The sequence below is a fragment of the Moschus berezovskii genome, chromosome 26 (assembly GCF_049115385.1).
Source record: "Moschus berezovskii isolate FMDL1 chromosome 26, NW_MosBer_1.0, whole genome shotgun sequence".
In the NCBI taxonomy this organism is placed as follows: Eukaryota; Metazoa; Chordata; class Mammalia; order Artiodactyla; family Moschidae; genus Moschus; species Moschus berezovskii.
In genome coordinates, this window is record NC_142485.1 from 31,241,125 (window position 1) to 31,261,632 (window position 20,508).

The 20,508-nt window shown below is 44.2% G+C and overlaps 1 protein-coding gene and 1 pseudogene across 2 annotated transcripts; one reads left to right on the forward strand and one right to left on the reverse strand.

Moving 5' to 3' along the window:
• Nucleotides 1-8,489: 8,489 nt before the first annotated feature.
• On the reverse strand, nt 8,490-11,544 carry CDKN2AIP (CDKN2A interacting protein). Of its 2 annotated transcripts, none has more exons than XM_055416379.2 (3): nt 11,040-11,523; nt 10,479-10,609; nt 8,490-10,037 (listed from the first exon to the last, which is right to left on the reverse strand). In XM_055416379.2, the coding sequence occupies exons 1-3, from the start codon at nt 11,309-11,311 to the stop codon at nt 8,698-8,700; spliced, it is 1,743 nt and encodes a 580-aa protein (XP_055272354.2). In that variant the 5' UTR covers nt 11,312-11,523; the 3' UTR covers nt 8,490-8,697. The 2 variants fall into 2 exon arrangements, with proteins under 2 accessions (XP_055272354.2, XP_055272355.1); XM_055416380.2 differs by having other exon boundaries at nt 9,897-10,037; nt 10,510-10,609; nt 11,040-11,544.
• A 3,549-nt stretch (nt 11,545-15,093) lies between these two features.
• Nucleotides 15,094-16,815, forward strand: LOC129549247 (condensin-2 complex subunit H2 pseudogene; annotated as a pseudogene).
• Nucleotides 16,816-20,508: the final 3,693 nt, after the last annotated feature.

The following is a 20,508-nucleotide window of genomic DNA, read 5'->3' on the forward strand; positions in this document are numbered from 1 at the left end:
AATGTCTTGCTCAATTCATCATAACCCAAGTAGCCTTACCTCAGCTGGTATGATCTTTTAGGCTGCTGTCTTGAAATAATTTCTCCCATAGAAAAATATGTTGACCAAAGTAATACCTGACCAAGTATAAATAGTGCCCCCAGCATTATCAAGTCACTTTAGCATATGCTGCCTCCAAGAACAGTTTGTTGGAATTTTCATGCTGTGCTTCATAAAACCACCAATGTTTATTTCAATTTTTTTTTTTTTAAGTAAGAGTTTTCTAAGTTTCCTTGTACAGCAATCTCAGAAATTCCAAACAGGGCCACCTTGTTTCACACTCCAAGGACATCAGTGTATTGCACAACATCCATAGTACTCCACGTGAATCCTCCCCTTGGTGTTGTGCAGCTCAGCAGCATTGGATTTAAGGTTGTTGGTTTATTCCCCCTCCCCCCATATGCCATATTTATTTTGAACACCTGGAAAAACAAAAACACACAAAATATCCCAAGGATCATAAAATGTATTCCTAAATCATACCAAGGTGTTAATACTATGAATTTACTTTATTATCTGTATTTCTATACTGTCTTCCCAGACTTTGAAAAGTCACCCCCAAAACGAAGCATCTCTGGCAGGATAAGATGATGGAGATTTCTTGCCCAAGCCCTCTTTGTTTCCATCTCTTGGACCCTCCTAAGGAAGGATGTATTCTCTGATTACAGGCAGGGGATAGATGAGGCAGGCTTATTACATGGAGACGGTCATTACTTCCACTGCTGCGATACTGACACAGGTGAAGCCCATGCCCTCAGGATCCACTTGTCTCAAATTCCCGCTCCCCTTCTTTTGATGATGTAGCTCACTCACTCAGTCATGTCCAACTCTGCAGCCACATGGACTGCAGCACGCCTGACTTCCCTGTCCTTCACCATCTCCTGGAGCCTGCTCAAACTCCTGTCCATTAGTTGGTGATGCCATCCAACCATCTCGTCCATCCTCTGTCGTCCCCTTCTCCTCCTGCCTTCAATCTTTCCCAGCATCTGGGTCTTTTCAAATGAGTCGGCTCTTTGCTTCAGGTGGCCAAAGTATTGGAGCTTCAGCTTTAGTCCTTCTAGTGAATATTCAGGATTGATTTCCTTTAGGATTGACTAGTTTGATCTCTTTGCAGTCCAAGGGACTCTCAAGAGTCTTCTCCAACACCACAGTTCAAAAGCATCAATTCTTTGGTGCTCAGCCTTCTCTATGGTCCAACTCTCACATCCATAAAAGATTATGGAAAAACCATAGCTTTGACTAGACAGACCTTTATTGGCAAAGTCATGTCTCTGCTTTTGACTTTAGGTTGGTCATAGCTTGTCTTCCAAGGAGCAAGTGTCTTTTAATTTCATGGCTGCAGTCACCATCTGCAGTGATTTTGGAGCCCAAGAAAGTAAAGTCTGTCATTGTTTTGTTTCCCCATTTATTTGCCATGAAGTGATGGGACCGGATGCCATGATATTCATTTTTTGAGTGTTGAGTTTTAAGCCAGCTTTTTCACTCTCCTTTTTCACTTTCATCAAGAGGCTCTTTAGTTCCTCTTCGCTTTCTGCCATAAGGGTGGTGTCATCTACATATCTGAGGTTATTGATATTTCTTCTGGAAATCTTGATTCCAGCTTGTGCTTCATCCAGCCCAGCATTTTACATGATGTACTCTGCATATAAGTTAAATAAGCAGAGTGACAATATACAGCCTTGACTTTCTCCTTCCCCAGTTTTGAACCAGTCCATTGTTCCATGTCTGGTTCTAACTGTTGGTTCTTTACCTGCACACAGGTTTCTCAGGAGGCAGGTCAGGTGGTCTGGTGTTCCCATCTCTTTAAGAATTTTCCAGTTTGTTGTGATCCACACAGTCAAAGGCTTTAGCATAGTCAATGAAGCAGATATTTTTATGGAATTCTCTTGCTTTTTCTATGATTCAACAGATGTTGGCAATTTGATCTCTGGTTCCTCTGTTGTTTATAAATTCAGTTTGAACATCTGGAAGTTCTTGGTTCATGTACGGTTGAAGCCTAACGTGGAGAATTCTGAGCATTATTTTGCTATTGTGTGAAATGATTGCACTTGTACAGTATTTTGAACATTCTTTGGCATTGGAATTAAACCTGACCTTTTCCAGTTCTATGGCCACTGCTGAGTTTTCCAAATTTGCTGCCATATTGAGTGCAGCACTTTAACAGCATCATCTTTAGCTCAGCTGGAATTCCATCTTTTGACCCTCCTCAAAATCTGCCAGGGCTGGAATGGTGCATTTTCACTTCCTTGAAAGTCCTGTATGGACTTTCCTGAAGTCCCCTTATCCTTCTCTCCTTTCCTATATGAGCCATGATGGCGGAATGACCGCCAGAGAATGCAAATTTCAGGGGAAAGGAATGAGTTTTCAAAATAGTATTTTGATTTTACCTATTTTACCTGTATCATCTCTCTCTTGTTAATTGCATTAAATATTTTGACATGAAAAGCGACCACAAAGGAACACATACTTTATCCCATGTTGGTTCCCAAACTGCAGGCCACTGAGCGTGTGTGTTCATTAAGTAATCCACCACAGTGCACACAGGTAAGACTGACTAGAGATGCTTCTGTGAAACTCTGTTAGTTTTTATTTCATGAGAATCCTCTTTTTTTTAATCAGCTAGTGTAGAAAAAGATTTAACAAACAAATGGTCAAGCGTAATGGGATAGGTTTTATTGCATATGAAATTTGTTTCAACCATTCAGTTCAGTTCAATTTAGTTCAGTCGCTCAGTCGTGACTGACTCTTTGCGACCCCATGAATCACAGCACGCCAGGCCTCCCTGTCCATCACCAACTCCCGGAGTTCACTCAAACTCATGTCCATCAAGTCGGTGATGCCATCCATCCATCTCATTCTCTGTCGTCCCCTTCTCCTCCTGCCCCCAATCCTCCCCAGCATCAGAGTCTTTTCCAGTGAGTCAACTCGTCGCAAGAGGTGGCCAAAGTATTGCGGTTTCAGCTTTAGAATCAGTCTTTCCAATGAACACCCAGGACTGATCTCCTTTAGAATGGACTGGTTGGATCTCCTTGCAGTCCAAGGGACTCTCAAGAGTCTTCTCCAGCGCCACAGTTCAAAAGCATCAATTCTTTGGCGATCAGCTTTCTTCACAGTCCAACTCTCACATCCATACATGACCACTGGAAAAACCATAGCCTTGACTAGACGGACCTTTGTTGGCAAAGTAATGTCTCTGCTTTTTAATATACTCTCTAGGTTGGTCATAACTTTCCTTCCAAGGAGTAAGCGTCTTTTAATTTCATGGCTGCAATCAGCATCTGCAGTGATTTAACCATTGGTTATGTCATTGATTATACCACTGCCTCTGTAGACTGTCCCTTTAAAATTCTACAAATAGAATGTCTAGAAACTATTTCCTAACAATTATTTCAGATACATATGAGCAACTTCCTTTTAAGTTTACCTCTTTAGAAGCTTCCTAATTTAAATTGTTAAATAAAATTTCTCAAATTTCCTTCAAAGTGTGATTACACTTACTATTTTCTAGGATAGAAACAAGTATCATGGGACAGCATGTCTCACTGGCTGACATTCGGTGCCCCAAATTAGAACCAACTCGAAAGTTATGACCAACCTAGACAGCATATTAAAAAACAGAGACATTACTTTGTCAACAAAGGTCTGTCTAGTCCAGGCTATGGTTTTTCCAGTAGTCATGTATGGATGTGAGAGTTGGACTATAAAAAAAGCTGAGCATCAAAGAATTGATGCTTTTGAACTGTGGTGTTGGAGAAGACTCTTGAGAGTCCCTTGGACTGCAAGGAGATCCAACCAGTCTATCCTAAAGGAGATCAGCCCTGGGTGTTCATTGGAAGGACTGATGTTGAAGCTGAAACTCCAAAACTTTGGCCACCTGATGCGAAGAGCTGACTCATTGAAAAATACCCTGATGCTGGGAAAGATTGAGGGCAGGAGGAGAAGGGGATAACAGAGGATGAGATGGTTGGATGGCATCACCAACTCAATGGACATGAGTTTGGGTAAACTCCGGGAGTTGGTGATGGACAGGGAGGCCTGGCATGCTGCAGTTCACGAGGTCGCAGAGTCAGACATGACTGAGCGACTGAACTGAACATTGTTTAGTCTTCTAGAACACTGGATTTGAGTCCCTACTTCAACATTTACTCATCCTGTGATTTGAGGAGAACGTCAGAATGGTCATCAGTTTTCTCATTCGTGAAATAGGATCAACAACAGCAATCCACCTACAGGTAAGGAGACTAAGCTGTACATAAAGCATCAGCGTATTGTAGGCACCCAATGAATGGTAGCGATCCTCATGGTGAGTTCTTGCAGTGCTGATAGTTGTTTTTTTGACCTAGATGATCTCATTATGTGGGCATTTATTAATTATTGGGCTTTATATATGAACTTCTGCAATTATATTTCACAAAAAGAAAAAAATGATAGCTATTTTGGGGGTTATCTAAATGTTAATTTATGTGATGGTCCCTTTAGCCTAAGTCTCTACCCATTGCAAATTCTAATCACATTATTACTTTAAAACAGATTAGTTCCACATAGTAAACTGGAGGCTTTCTGCTCCATCCATTCTAATACCTGTTGTAGAAGGAAGCTGGCATCTATACAAGGTCTTATCCATTGCTAACCCCCCTTCCGTTCAGTCCAAGGAGATGCCCAGGAATTGAGAACAGAAGGTAGAGGAATTCAGCCATGGGGTATGGCTGCCCTCTTTCTAAGTAGGTCGGCTCCTGTCAATTTGACACACAGGATTCCATCTTTTAAGAAATATGACTAAAAGTTTGAAAACCACTGATTGCATATTCACAGTTTGTATTTTATCATTTCAATGTCCAAGCCCTGCTAAACTGACAAAACATGAAAAGTCATAAGGAAAACACTAGGTGATCTTCTTGCACATTTGTATTTACACTTCAAGTTTTATGTACATTTTATATATATATATATATAACAGTGCCACTGCTATATCATAGTACAGCATTATAGCCATGTATGCTTGCTGTTTATGCTATTAGTTTGGTTGTTACTAACACCTTCCAAGAATTCTGATTCTACTTATGAAACAAAGTATTTGATCACAGAAAGTATTTGATTAAGGATTGGTATATGAAATCTCTAGTTTTTACTCAAAGGAATATCCTGTATCTAACCCTTCCTGTTTGGTATTACCTTCCGCCACCTCCCTGCACCACCACCCCTCCCCACCCCCATCAAGTTAGTCAGTTTGGGACCTTGTCCACTAAGTACACTATTTTTCTTGCTGTATAAACCACAAAGGTATAAAGAGAAATTTAAAAATTAGTATTTTAAGACAATGATCTTTCTCCAGTAGTCTTTTTAAAGAAAAAACAAAAAAGTTGAGAGTAAAGCTGGTAATAAGGGAAGAAATGGAGAAAGGAATGGTTCTAGCTCAATGGCCACTAAGCTACATTCACTGAAATTTCTATCCATTTTCTTTTGCAGAGAGGGAGTAGCAATACTAGTGGCTTGACAACCCTGTCTTTATCTGTTTAAACAGTAGAAAGCTACAAAGAATTCCTTTAATCATCAACCACACAAATTTCTTTTAAGTTATGCTTAAACAGATACCCATCGATCTGCCAGCATCTAAGAAGTGAGTCAATAGATGGCACCACTTTTTAAGACAAAGTCGACAAATTCCTCTTAAACAACAGAAGATGGAAGACCGACCTGGTTCCCAGCCACTGCTTGCTTTGGTTACCTTCTCATTGCCATTGCTCAGGAAATCAGAGTAAGGAGAAATCTGTATCAAGGAAAGTTGTACTTGGCAAGGAAAATGGCTGGCCCTCTTACATCTAATTTAAAATGAAGCATGCTTTTGATAATGTATCAAAAGCCTTGGAATTACATGTTATCTTCATGACAATTATTTCAGCCAATGAAGGCCCCCAAAATTTGGGTTAAAAACTGGCAACAATACCATTTTTTAAAGTCGTTATCGTAAAGAAAAAAAACCATTCCTGGACTTTAGTACCATCAAGGGAAATTAGTTTTAGGACATCATCTAATCTCAGATTTAGAAGAAAAACAAGAATTTCCCATCTCAATATCTCATTTTATTCAGTAAACTTGATTGCAAGTTATTTATTAGCAAACTTCAACTGTACCCATATGGGACAATTCCCTAGTAAGACATGCAAGTACTAAGGAGAAGTAGTACAAACATTAGGTCTCCTAAAGTGACTCAGTTCAAGAAAATGAGCCTTTGGAATGATGTCGTCACTTAAAACTAGTAGGAAACCAGTCCGAGGAATTTTCAGAAATGTTAGCCTTTAGAGAAGTGAGAAAGATCGTTAAGCAATAAAACACAGTGAGAGCTTGGACTCTGGAATCAGATAGGGTCTTGAATTTGATCTTTGACCAAATTACTTTTTCAGTTTCTTCATCTGAAAATGGGCCAAATGATAAAAGCTACTCATCAGATTCTGAGAAAATGAGAACACATAAACAAGCAATTCCTCAGTTATAGTGCGCTTTGCATGTATTACTTTGTTCCCCTCAGTTCTGAGGCAGATCGTCTATTTTACAGATGAAGTTAAAAGGTTGAATTCCCAGTTACATGCCTACTTAAAGAGGCAGAGCCAAGATTCTCTCTCAAGAATAAGATTCCAAAGCTTCTTTTCTTCTGCCCTATGCTATTATGAAGAACTGCAAAATTGCATTTCTCTTAAACCAGGGATTCTTTAAATTTTAATAAAGTAATAGCAAGTGTTTATAAATTAGATGTGTTTTTACACTAAGCAGCTTCCTCCAGTTCTACCATATAAAAAGTTTACTGTAAAACATTTTCAATAGCTAATATTAACTTGAAATTTAGCCAATTTAGGCAATTATTAAACCATCTAATTTAGATACATTACAGAAACTTATTCTTGTAATCACTGGCCCACAAAGTACAAGGCTGAGGAAATAGGTAATTAAAACTGCTTTCACAACACTCATGTTACTGCTCCTCACAATATATAAAGGCAACCCATTCACAGAATATGGATTTTAAACTTTGGTATCCAATTTAACATGTTCAAAAATGAAACATTTTTAAGTTATCTAGTGAAATAAAAATTATTTCAAGTGTATGTACTATCTTGATTATTTCTAAAATATAAAATAGAAATAACTTCTGCATACTTAAATTTTATTATTTACGTCCAATTTTCCTACTCCAACACAACTGCCATGTAAAAGGTCATGTCCTGGTTTTTCTTGGTACATTATCACATCAGTGGTCAAAGTGCAGCAATTTTAGAAAGCCAGAAGGCCAGAGTAATCCAGTCTGAATCACCTAGGACACAGAAGCATGACTTCATTACCAACAAATGTAATTCAAGAGCTGAGCTTAACTTTTCTACTGCCTGCCCAGTGTTTTTCTGAGATTTGTAAACAAAAATAAAACACCTGGTTCTGCTTCTAGATTTGTAAACTGTTAACCTCACTACCAGAGAAGGCAATGGCACCCCACTCCAGTACTCTTGCCTGGAAAATCCCATGGTCGTAGAAGGCTAGTAGGCTGCAGTCCATGGGGTCGCTAAGAGTCAGACACAACTGAGCAACTATACTTTCACTTTTCACTTTCATGCATTGGAGAAGGAAATGGCAACCCACTCCAGTGTTCTTACCTGGAGAATCCCAGGGACAGGGGAGCCTGGTGGGCTGCCATCTATGGGGTCGCACGGAGTCGGACACAACTGAAGCGACTTAGCAGCAGCAGCAACCTCACTACCCATAGAAAACTGTATCAAGCTGTGAAAAATTACCCAGTTGTAATTTACGATGACTAGTAACAGGAGGCCTATTCACAAGAATTGGTTCTGACTTTGGGGGTGAAAAAAAAAAACAAAAAAAAAAAACGCAACTTCTTGAAAAGGTAAAATAGCTTAAAGCATTTAATATCTAAACAAATCAATCCGTTAATTATAGTAGTCACAAAATATGCTTAATATAGAAACCCACATTTATGTCTTTAAGAAAAAGGGTAAATTGTAGTTTACCTCAAAACATAAATTAACCCACTTAAAGAATCTGCAAAGATCAAAATCATGGTGAATTTCAAACAACTTCAGAATAAAATAAACAAGTATTTTACACTGCTTTATATCTAAAAAATGCTTACAACTTCTCATAAAAATAGTCTGAGGCAACTATTTTCTCTGTTATTCCTTAACAGACATGTTCAATATTATGCGCAACATTCTTGAAACCTTAAGCTTCACAGACTTTCAGACATTCAAATACTATGGTCCCCTTTTCTTTGATGTGAAAGTTTATTCAGCTAGGGAAAAAAAAAGCATGGTAGACAACTTATACATTTTTCACCAAATTGAAAGTAGTACAAAAATTTCAAGACTACAGAACTACACATCGTACCTAATGTGTCATTAAAAATAGAAGACAGTATTTTCTTCAGCAAATAAAACAGCATACTGATATGCCGTTAATGCATAAATCTTTTAATGGATACTGCCATTCACAAATTATTTACAACTTCCACTGTGTGAAGAGAACGAGAATGTAAATTTTCTGCAAAACTGGAAAAAAGCAATACAAAATTTGTGAAAGCTTGTGTTTCATATACAAAAGTAAGCCAGTTTTTCTCTTCAAATACCAGATAATGTACACAGTGATATTCTGGACACTTTACAGTAATTCTTGAGGATGTTTTAATGCTGGAGGCAAGTTTACAGGCCTTGATTCTTCATCGAGTAGTACTAAGTCTTCTATTTCACTGCCTCTGTATTTCCTTTTACATATTTTTACCACTACCTTTTTCTTGAGAAATAACTTCAAGGCTTCTCTTGATGCAACTGCTTTAGCATTTTCTTTGCTTTTTCCACAGCCAGTGCCTAAATACACAGACTTACATCTCAATTCACAAACAATACTTTCTTGAGAACTCTTGTTTTGAGGCAGATCTGCCAGTTCTTTTAGCGGGACAAAAAACACATCCAGTGTGGCTTTCAGAGCCTCAATAGCTGCGTTTAAGAGCTCGCCATGATTCACGCTGGGACTAAAGCCACCGACAGCCACCAACTTCCATGCCACTGTTTTATACAGTCTGTTGAAAAAAGGTTGTTTCTGTTTCACATCTTCGTTGGTTAACTTGCAACAAGAGAACTTGACAGAACTCTCACTTGACTGTGAAGTACTTTTGGAAGGCAGCTGTGCCATACTGGTCTGAGAACTACTCTTAGAAGCCAGCTGGGACACACTTGCTATGGCAGTGTTTTTGGAGACCAGAGAGCTGCTGGTCTGAGAGCTGTTCTTGGAAGCTAACAGCGACGCAGCTACCTGTGAAGCGCTTTTGGAAGTCAGCACTGTGTTCACTGAGGTGCTGCTCTTGGGGGTTAGTAAAGATGTGCCTGATGATGAACTGTTTTTAGAAACCGATGACGAAACACTTGCCTCTGAACTGGTTTTAGAAGTTAACCCACTGGAAGCTGTCTCGGAACTAGGTTTGGAAGACAACAGTGGCAACTCTACTTCTGAGCTTCCTGAGGAGCCCAACAAGGGTACCTCAATCTCTGAGACACTGTGAGAGGCTGAGGCGGACGAGCCTTCCAAAGCACTCTTTTTGGGCGATCCACTTTGTTGTCTGGCATCAGTGGACTGGGTTACATGACTATTCACACTGGATTTCAACAATGAAGAAACAAATGATGCTGAACCATGTTTATCTGGAACTTCTGGTTCAGAAGCTTTTCCAGACCCTGCCGCTGTCACCTGAGAGGCAGTGCTGCTGCTGCTTTGGCTGCCAACTGCACGCTCTCCATCACTTGTGGCGCTGCTATTCTGACTCGGGGTGCTGGAGCTCCGAGCTAAGTTCCCACTACTCTCTGATTTGGAAGAGGAACCCGAACAGGTTGAGCTGCTCTCCTGGTGAGCTGATGTTTTTGCAGGAATTTTCAGACGATCTTGCTCAACTGCAGAATTGTTTTTCCCTTCTATGGCTCGTTTTCTGGCTGGCTCTTCTACCCCTTCTGAAAAAAAGGAAAGCAGAAATGTAAGTCTACTTCACACACACACACACACACACACATCAGCTCAAAATGTACAACACAGATACACATATTAAAACAAAGACATCAGGTAAGGTGAAATTACTTCAGGATTTTGTAGATTCTTTATAAAGTGTAGAATAACTTCATTAATTCTTAAAACAGCGTTGAATAACATCAATAATTTCTAAGATTAAAAAATTAACAGCATAGGCAACATTTAACACTTCGAAATCTCACGACAGTCAAAGGAAACTATCAAATTCAAAGCCTAAAGCATATAAACACATAATTTAACATTCCAACTTGATTAACATTATAAAAATTATAACTCATTAAAAAATTAGTAATAACGATAATTCCTAATTACATCAAACTTAAGTTCTAAACTCCTATGTATGTTCACAGCTATGATCTGCTAACCATTGCTACTCGATATCCCTCTTTTCTTCACCTTGGCAACCAGTTCGTCTCTTGTGGTATGGATTGGAGCATCTGTCACACTGATGCCTTCAGCCATACTAAGTATTTTATCCATAACTTTTTGAGGGTACCTGTAATAAGAAGGGAGAGACGCTTCAGAAAGTGTTTTTGCTCCGCTGCCACCTCTAGGGTACAAAAACTGCAAGCCACAGGAACTGCATTTCCTGGTAGTAATCAAGAAACTGAACCAACCGCCAGGAACTTTCGGTTTCCTGGAACTTCACACACAAACGCCCAGGGTCTGGGAGACGGGGCCCTTTCTTACAAACCTAATTTAGATTTAGTGTCACTCTCCGCCCAAGAGCGTTGTCAGCTCGTCGCCAACGACACCAGTGGCAGTTCCCCACGCTACGGGGGCACCTCCAGACGGTGAATCGTGTCGGCTTCTGCCAAGAGACGCCCTTCTCGCCCTTAGAGGGCAGCAGGTCCCGCGGATTCCCGCGCTTCACCACTCCCCCTCCAGGCCGAGGGCTCCGGGCCGCGGGAGAGCTGCTCACTCACCGGCACCCGAGGAAGACATGGTTGGCCCAGGCCATGGAGAAGGAGATGAGCTGCTGCAGCTGCCGACTGCGGGTCCCGCTCTCGGCGCCGGCGGCCTCCTCCCGGGGGACGGAGGCAGCGCCGCCGGCGGGGGCCAGGTCCCCGGCGTTGCGGAGCAGGAACTCCCGGCGGTGGCGCCAGTGTTTGTCGGTCTCGCCGTCGCAGCGCAGCGCCTCCACCCAGGCGGCCACCCGCGGGTTCTGGCTCAGGTATTCCGACACCTCCTGCGCCATGTTGGGCCTGCGGGTCGCGGAGGCCGGGAGCGGACGCTGAGCCGGGAGGCAGGCGGGGGGCGCGGGGCGAGCGGCCCTGTCACTGCGGCCTGCGCCGGCAGCCCTCCGGAGACCGCCCCTCCAGCGGCCCAAACCCCAAACAACGGCGCCGGGAGCAGCTGAACCGCCCACTTCCGCCCGCCGCCGGCCGCTTCCCCTTTATAACCTCGCCGCCGCCGAGCGCCCGCGCGTCCTTCCGGCGCGAGCCGGCTCTCCCAGGACGCTTTGCGGCGCGCGGGCGGCCGCGGCGCTGCGGCCCCGACGGCGGCGGGGGCGGGGAGGCGGAGCGCGGGCCGGCGGGCACGCCCCCGCCGCAGGGGCCGCTTCGCCTGTGCGTCCGCCTGGGGCCCCCTCGATCTCGGCGCCCGCCTCCCCGTTCCGGGTCGGCTTTGTGACGCCGCGCGCTCCGGCCTCCTGCCTCCCGCGCTCCTGGGGGCGGCCGAGGGCGGCTGGGAACGCGGACCTGCCGGGCGGGGCCGGCCGAGTCCTCGCGTCTGGCGCGCGTCCCCGCGGACTCGCGCTGCTGCCCCGACGCGAGGTCTGGCGTCTCGGCCCCAGGACGCTGTTTTCCATCAGGGCCGAAATAAAGCTCGCTTTCATCTTTTGGTTACGTGGAAAACAGCATCCAGCGCCGTTTCGAATATAGATCAGCGAGGCATTTTGAAGCCGTTCGGGTCTCGGGGCATTTAGGGATGTGCAGGTGCATATTCGTTTAAACTGTGCTAATAAAAGATCAGTGATAACTTTTATCCAGTTCGATGTTGCCCTGTGGAGCCCAGTCTTTGAAACCAGCCCTGACCCCGCAGATTTGGGTTTGGTTTCCGCAATTCAACCCAGGCAGTACTGCTTTCTTTTGAGTGGATTTTTGGTCAATATCAAACGCTGCACCAGGAACTTATGTCTCCGTATTTCCTTAAATTTACAAACAGTAACGCCTAGCTGGACGGAAAGGAGAAGTGCGTTTGTCTCCACGGCCCCGACTTTACCCTCTTAGAGCATTTTTTTCTTTGCATCTTTTTTTCCATTTTAGAAAGTCCACACTTAACATTACTCCTGACTTGCTTATGTTTCCAGTATTAGGTGTTGAGATGGTTGGATGGCATCACCGACTCAATGGGCATGAGTTTGGGTGAACTCCGGGAGCTGGTGATGGACAGGGAGGCCTGGCGTGCTGCAGTCCATGGGGTCGCAGAGAGTCGGACACGACTGAGCGACTGAACTGTCTGAACTGAGGCAGGGTCAACAGCACCTCCCCTTCAGCCCACGGGACCCTCCTTGGTTTGCACACGTTCCCTTCTGTCCTTTTCTCTCTGAATCCTTCCTCCCTCTAGTCCAGTAATTTGTCTACTTATAGTGAGAAGGCAGTTTTGTTTTTTTTTAAGTAAGATATATGCTATTCTTAACTTCGTGGTCCGTGACCTATGCCCTGAACCTTCATATGCAAAGTAAACCTTAAAAAAAAAAAAGACATATATCTTTTAGGTCAAGCATCTGGCTCCTGCAAATAACAAATACTCCAGCTTTCAGCCCAAAATGCTCTTATTATAATTTTAACAATCAATTTTGAAATCCAGGCTCTGTTTGAGTGCCTTTCAAAGCAACATGCCTGGACTGCTACAGGGCAAAAAATAAAAAAGAAAATTCTTGGTTTAAAATGTCCAGATAGCCAGTATCCTTGCCTGGAAAATCCCATCGACAGAGGAGCTTGTGGGCTGCAGTTCATGGGGTCACAAAGAGTAGGACATGACTTAGAGACTGAGCACTCTACAGTAATGCTAATCTGAAATTATGTTATTTGAGGAAAACTGCAAATAATTCAATTTACTAAGTTATTAAATACCCCAAACTAGCAATCATGTTTTCTCTATATTACAAATAAAAGTAATTTATTTTTTAATAGCTAGGAACATTGAAAGGTCATTTTTATTTCTTAGACTAAGTTTATATATACATACACACACACACATACACACACATATAATTTGAAGTCATTAAATGTAAATCATTAGCTTCTTTTTTGGCGAAGTGGAATCTGCATTTTTTTTAAAAAAAGAAAGGAAAACATATATATTAATGCATAGATATGGATTCTAGAAAAATGATAGTGATAAACTTATTTGCAGGACAGGAATAAAGATGCAGACTTAAGAGAATGGACTTGTGAACTCAAGGGGGAAGGAGAGGTTGTATAGCACAGGGAGCTCAAGCTCAGTGCTCTGTGATGAGCTAGAAGGGTGGCATGGGTGGGAGGGAGGCTCGGGAGGGACGCTTAAGAGGGAGGGGTATATAGATACATATAGCTGATTCACGTGGTTATATAGGAGACACTGCCACAACATTGTAAAGCAATTATATTCCAATAAAATTTTAAATAAAAAAATAATAAAATGTCCAGATATCATCTAGGTGTGGAATCATACTTGCTATCTCCCCCATGCCAGATAATTCATCAAAGGAAAAACCAAGAGGCTCTTTAGTTCTTCTTCACTTTCTGCATAAAGGTGGTGTCATCTGCATATCTGAGGTTATTGGTATTTCTTCTATCAATCTTGATTCCAGTTTGTGATTCATCCAGCCCAGAGTTTCTCATGATGTACTCTGCATATAAGTTGAATAAACAGGGTGACAATATACAACTTTGACGTACTCCTTTTCCTATTTGGAATCTGTCTGTTGCTCAATGTCCAGTTCTAACTGTTTCTTCCTGACCTGCATACAGATCTCTCAGGAGGCAGGTCAGGTGGTCTGGTATTCCCATCTCTTTCAGAATTTTCCAGTTTATCGTGATCCACACAGTCAAAGGCTTTGGCATAGTCAATAAAGTAGAAATAGATGTTTTTCTGGAACTCTCTTCTTTTTCAATGATCCACCGGATGTTGTCAATTTGACCTCTGATTCCTCTGCCTTTTCTAAAACCAGCTTGAACATCTGGAAGTTCACGGTTCATGTATTGTTAAAGCCTGGCTTGGAGGCTCTGCCTGGACCTTTGGAAAAAGACAATCCACTAGTGCCCTGAACCAGGTCGGGCTGGCCTTTAGGCGAGAAGTGAACACAGAGAAGATCAAGAAATCACCTGACATGAGATTAAAGGGATCAGACAAACTTATTAAGATTAGGAGGCCACCACGTGAGACAAGATTAAGGGCTTCCCTGGGGGCTCGGATGGTAAAGAATCTGCCTGCAATGCAGGAAACCCAGGTTAGATCGCTGGATTGGAAAATCCCCTGGAGAAGGGCATGACAACCCACTTCAGTATTCTTGCCTGGAGAATCCCATGGACAGAGGACCCTGAGTGACTAAAACACACACACGACCCTGAGTGACTAACACACACACACACACACACAATCTTGTCAGAGACCCCCACCTTGTGAACACCTGTTCAAGCCCCTTAGCAAGTTCTCCAGGGTTGAGACACAGTTTTTCGAGGCAGAAGTCTAGTCTGTCTCCTTTTGCCTGGTAAAGCAATAGAACTATCTACCTTTTTTTACTTCTCCCAAAACTCTTTCCAGGATTTGATTCAGCATTGGTGTACAGGGAGGCCAAACTTTTGATACCATGATCACAGTGGTGATGTGTGTGTGTCCTGACAGTCAATGACCAGAATGTTTTAAGAGCATAGTCCCCTGTGTCAGAAGCCGTTCTGTGAACAGAGAAAAACGTCATTTAAAATGGAGTGGAGGAAAATGGCTCCAGAACTAGTGGCAGGCTGAGCACACTGGCCCCTCTGGAAACCGGCACTGCGGCCTCTCCTGAACATGGAGGACGCAGAGGCACTTCCTCACCCACCTCCTGCTACCCACCCGCCACCTCAGCAGAAACTGGGAGGTGGACGTGGCGGCCCAGCTGGGCGAATATCTCGAGGTGCTGGACCAGATCTGCGTTTCTTTTGCCAAAGGCGAAACCACAATGGACTTCACTGGGGTGGCACAGCTGATGCGGGGCTCCGCTTGCATCTCCAGTCAGAAGGCGGATTCCCTCTACTCCCTGCTCCACCAGGCTCTCGACTTCATCTCCGACAAGAAGTGGGCCAAGCAGCCCTTCTCCAGACGGAAGATGGGACGGTGGCAGAGGCAGCTCCAGGGCCCCCAGTTCCTGTCGTTGGGCTCCTGTGTTAACGCGGCGCTCAGGGTGGCCAGGCCCCCACTGGGACCCTCATCCACCTTTTGCCCAATGCCCCGGTAGCCCCCGATGAGATGAAGAATAGCAGCCCCCTGTCCAGCCGGCAGGGGCAGGTCCCGGCCCGCCGGAAGGGTTTTAGGATGCATCCCCGCCCCAGAATAACGTTTTTGTTGGAGCCGGTGGGAGTGTCCCTCATGGAGGCACTGCTGCCAAGGAACCAGAAGGGGCCTGGTAGGGTTGAGGAGCAGCCCATGGAAGTCTCTGTGTGGGGGAGTCCAGCCCCTGAGGTCCCAATCGAGCCCCAGGAGCCTAGAGCAGACTGCTGCCCACTCTGGGAGCGGAAGGAGGCCTTGGAGCCTGCATCCTGGCTGAAGGAGACCCCAGACCCCTGGCAGGGCCTGGAGCCCTTCGACTCCCTGGATTCTGAGCGCTGCAGGAAAGGGAGGCCCTACTCCGTGCCCCCCCCCACCACCCGCATGGAGGAGGTGCCAGGACAGAAGTGAAAGATGAAGGGTGCCCTCAAGCTGCAGGACTTCCACCAGCAGTACCCGGCCCCATGCCGACAGCAGGAGGCCCTGGCGAAAGGGCGCTTCCTTCGCAGCCATGGAGGTTCTGTACTGGAAGCATGTGAGGGAGCAGCTGGAGACAGTCCAGAAGCTGCAGAGAAGGGAGGTGGCTGAGCGGTGGCTGCCAAGGGCTGAGGAGGGGCCGTGGCCTGTGGAGGAAGACCTGGGAGCAGCAGATGTCAGAGCCCGGGGGAGATGCAGACAGGGAAGCGGCAGCCATGCCAGTGTCCCTGCACTTTGAAGAGTTGGTCCAAAAGAATGTGGAGCTCTTCGTCACCACCTCGAATCAGGAGCTCATCCAGGAGACAGAGCTGAAGCAACAGGTCTGGGACTGGGAGGACACCATCCAGACCCTGCTCCAGGAGCAGGAGGAGCACATGCCCTTTGACATCCACACCTGTGGGGACTGGGTGGTCTCAAGGTCCAGCCAGCTCAACCAGTGGCGTCCCTTTGCAAAGTTGGTGGCAGGCCAGCCTGCTTTTGAAGTGTGTCGCTCCATGCTGGCCTCCTTGTAGCTGGTTAATGCCCACACGGTGATCACCCAGCAGCCGGGGCTAGAGGTGGCCGTGGACACCATGTCCCTGAGACTGCTCACACACCAGCAGGCCCACGAACACTTCCAGACCTACGGTGCTGCCCTCAGTGGGAGCACTGAGGCCAGGGTTGGGCCTGGAGCCCATCCCCCACAGATGCTGGGCATGCAGCGGCTCAGTCCCCTTTGCTTCCTGGCTGGCCCAGCCTAATGAACTGTTGCCATCTCGCCAGTCCCTTAAAAAAATAAATAAATAAGATGAAGTGGGGAGGCCAGAAGGGAGCCTGCTCAAGCCTTTACACTCAAGGTCAATTGCTGACCCAGTAAGAAAACAAATGCCTTTGCATCTTCAACAGGAAGCAGGGTATTACTTCACAACCCAGCTGGGGGATGAATTTCTCCTCCCCGGGCAACAACCTAGTCAATGAGAGACTGAAAATCAGCCGGCTGGGTAACAACCTAGAGGGGTGGAGTGGGGAAGGAGGTGGGAGGGATGTTCAAGTGGGAGGGGACACGGGTAAACCTATGGCTGACTCATGTTGATGTTTGGTAGAAATCAACACAATATTGCAACACAATTATCCATCAATTAAAAATAAAATTTTAAAAAAGCCACTACACTTCAAACTCCCAGTTTCCTCCGATGGACTCTTTGCTTGTACTAGCCCCACCCAACTCCTGCTCCTCTATAAAACAGCCCTCCTCTCCTTTGGTTTTTGGACTTGCCTATTTTTTCTGTGGATTTGCATGTTCTAAATAGCAATCCTTTGCTGTTCCTGAGTAAATCCATTTTTACTGGGAAGATAACTGACTGTCTTATTGTTTTAGATCAACCCTGTGGAGAAATCAAGAAAGAATACTGGTATTAATGATCCAATGGCTTTCCAGGAAGTTCAGTGGTAAAGAATTCGCCTGCCAATGCAGGAAACACGGATTCGATTCCTACTCCAGTATTCTTGCTGGGAAAATCCCATGGACAGAGGAACCTGGTGGGCTAAAGTCCACGGGGTCACAAAGAGTCTGACATGACAGAGCACACAGAACACACACATTAGAGCCGGGAACCACTGGCTTAGCAAAAGTAGTTTTGGTGGAGTGATGGAGGCAGATTCTGTCTTGGAGTAACTTCAGGAGTAGGAAGCGGAGACATTGGCTGTGGAAGAGAGAAGAGAGAGGAAGCTAGAGAGGGTCATGGATCCAGGCAGTTTTTAAATTTAAGATGAGAGTAGCTTCAGTGTGTGTACCAGCTGACTGGGAGGAGCTAAAGGAGAGAGGGTTTGAGGATACTGTCGAAAAGGGGGTTAAAAGAAAATTTCTGAAGAAGTCAGAGCACCTGGGCTCCAACATAGAGGAGGAGAGATTAACCTCAGGTAGATGGAGAAAACTTGCCTCCATTTTAAAAGAAAAAAAAAAGTTTGTAAAGACTGGGGATGGGAGGTGAGATGGAATCTGTGGAATGGAGTAGAGAGTGCTTGAAATGGACATTTTGGAGAACAGGGAGCAAGCTGCCTAGACAAACAGTGAAGTTCTGGTCAATTTTTTTAAAATTGTAAATTATACATACATACAAAAAGGAAATGTCTAAAGAGAACTGAAAGTGAAAACATCCCTCCCTTCTCAGCCTGGTCGCCCTCTAGAGAGATTATAATTAATATCAGTCTCTGTCTTGGTTTCTTTGGGGGACTATTTTCATAACTCCACATTACATGCTTACATTGTGTGTGTGTGTGCGCGTGCGAGAGCTCGCAGTCACGTCGGATGACTCTTTGTGACCCCATGGACTGTAGCCTGATAGGCTCCTCTGTCCATGGAATTCTCCAGGCAAGAATAGTGGGATCTTCCCCAGCCAGGGAAGGAAACCGCATCTCCAGCATTGTCAGGTGGATTCTGTACCTCTGGCGCCACCTGGGAAGCCCATACTTACATTATTTCTTGATTTTTCAACTTTATGCATTTCATTTCACTTCTGAATGTGAAAAATGATAAATCTGTATCACTTACACAGTCTCTTCCCTCACCCAATGTTTGTTAAATATTTAGTGTTCTGTTGGTCACCTGTCACATATTTAAATATATTTAATCTTTAATTTCTTAATCTATTAACTTTAGATGGTTAGCTCTTGATTCCCATGTAAGGTAAGAAAATTCTGGGGCAGAGGCCATATAGCAGATATTTGGACATTCAGAAAAGCCTGGCTTGAAGAGAAAATTTAACCTCTAGTGGTAAACTGGCAGCAGGTAGAGAATTTTAAAGTGTTCCTCCAAGATCTATGCCATTTTGTTTTTGCATTAAGCCTTGACATTAATAAATGTCAACAAATGTGTTTGCTGCTGTGAGAGTTAAATAGGATTGTGGAGTTACATCTTTCATGAGGGTTAGTTTCTAAAAAATCAGCATGTAAGATGAAAGTCAGATAAGACATGACAGCACTCTGCTTTCTTTTCCTGTGGCATAGCAATAACCTCAATTTTAGAAGAACCTCTTGGGTATCTACTGATGTGAATAAGTGGGGTAACTGTGGGCTTCCTCTATGGGTTCACAAATTCTAGTTTGATTAATTTTGGTTGCACGTGACAAAACTAATTATGAGTTAAAACAGCTTCTGCTTAAACAGAAAAGGGAAATTTATTGGCTATATTACCAATATTTCAGGAAGTAGGCTTTTGGGATCCAGGTACTCAATGTAATCAGGAAGCCTATTTCTTTTCATCTCTAGACTTGCTCTCTCTGTGTAAGCCTCAATCTCAGATAAGCTCTTCTTGCATAATGGCAAGATGGTTCCCAGCGGCCCATAGCAGTACATCTGCCAGAGCTCAGCAAGGGCTTTGGAAAGAGCCTTTCCTGGTAGTTTCTGTGATCATCCAGAGGTTCTTTTGGGAATTCATTCATTCTGTTGAGTCGTATTTTTATTCCTCAAGCAGTCTAGCCAGGAATGTGAAGTATTCTGGTTGTGCAGGTCTGAGTCATGCGTCTACCCTAAGAACAATAAAACATCTGAGTAGGGTCAATATCATGCAAGAGAAATAACAAAATCAATAAATAAAGAATTCACACTCAAAAAAGTGGGAGTAACAGCCGTATGCACTGTAGGATCACCAAATACCAGAAAATATTTTAAAGAAAGGATGATAATGTTTCAGATGGCACAAGATAATCCCATTGTGGGATGCCCTTTTATAAGAGGACTTCCTTTCCTCCACATTTGAGCCAAAGCGATAAAACCTTTTCACAGCAATTAGTATAGTTCCTTACCTAATACTGGGCTTCCCAGGTAGTGCTAGTGGCAAAGAACCTGCCTGCCAATGCAGGAGACAGAAATGCAGGTTTGGTCCCTGGGTCAGGAAGATCCCCTGGAGGAGGAAATGGCAATCCTATGGACAGAGGAGCATATGGATCCTTCCGGAAAACAATTCCATTTTTTTAGTCTTCGTGTTCCTCCTAATGCTGATAAGATGAGGTCGTTACTACCTGTCCTTCCATATGTTCGTGACAGTCCTCCCTTGTGCCTTATCCCCAGGTTTAAATCTAGGAGTGACATACAGATAGAGATCAGACGAGAGTTGGTGGTACTCGAAGAAGCGCAGTTCAAGCTCCCGTAAAATAATGAACTGGATCCTGGCTCTGCGGAATCATGGAAAGTTAGCACCAGAAGGGAACCATGAGATCGTGTTTATTTCATACATGAGGAAGCTGACGGTGAGAGTGGTTAAATAATTGCCCAAGGTCAAACAGTGGGTTAATGGGAAAGCAAGAATGAGAAACTAAGAGAAACAGTCAGCCTGTTGACTTTTGGTCTAGGACCCTGTCCCCTGTCATATATTGCTCCCAGCTGCGTGCTCAGTCACGTCCGACTTTCTGCGACCCCACAGACTATAGCTCCTCTGTATGTGGAAGTTCCCAGGCAAGAATACTGGAGTGGGTTGCCATTGCTCCTTGA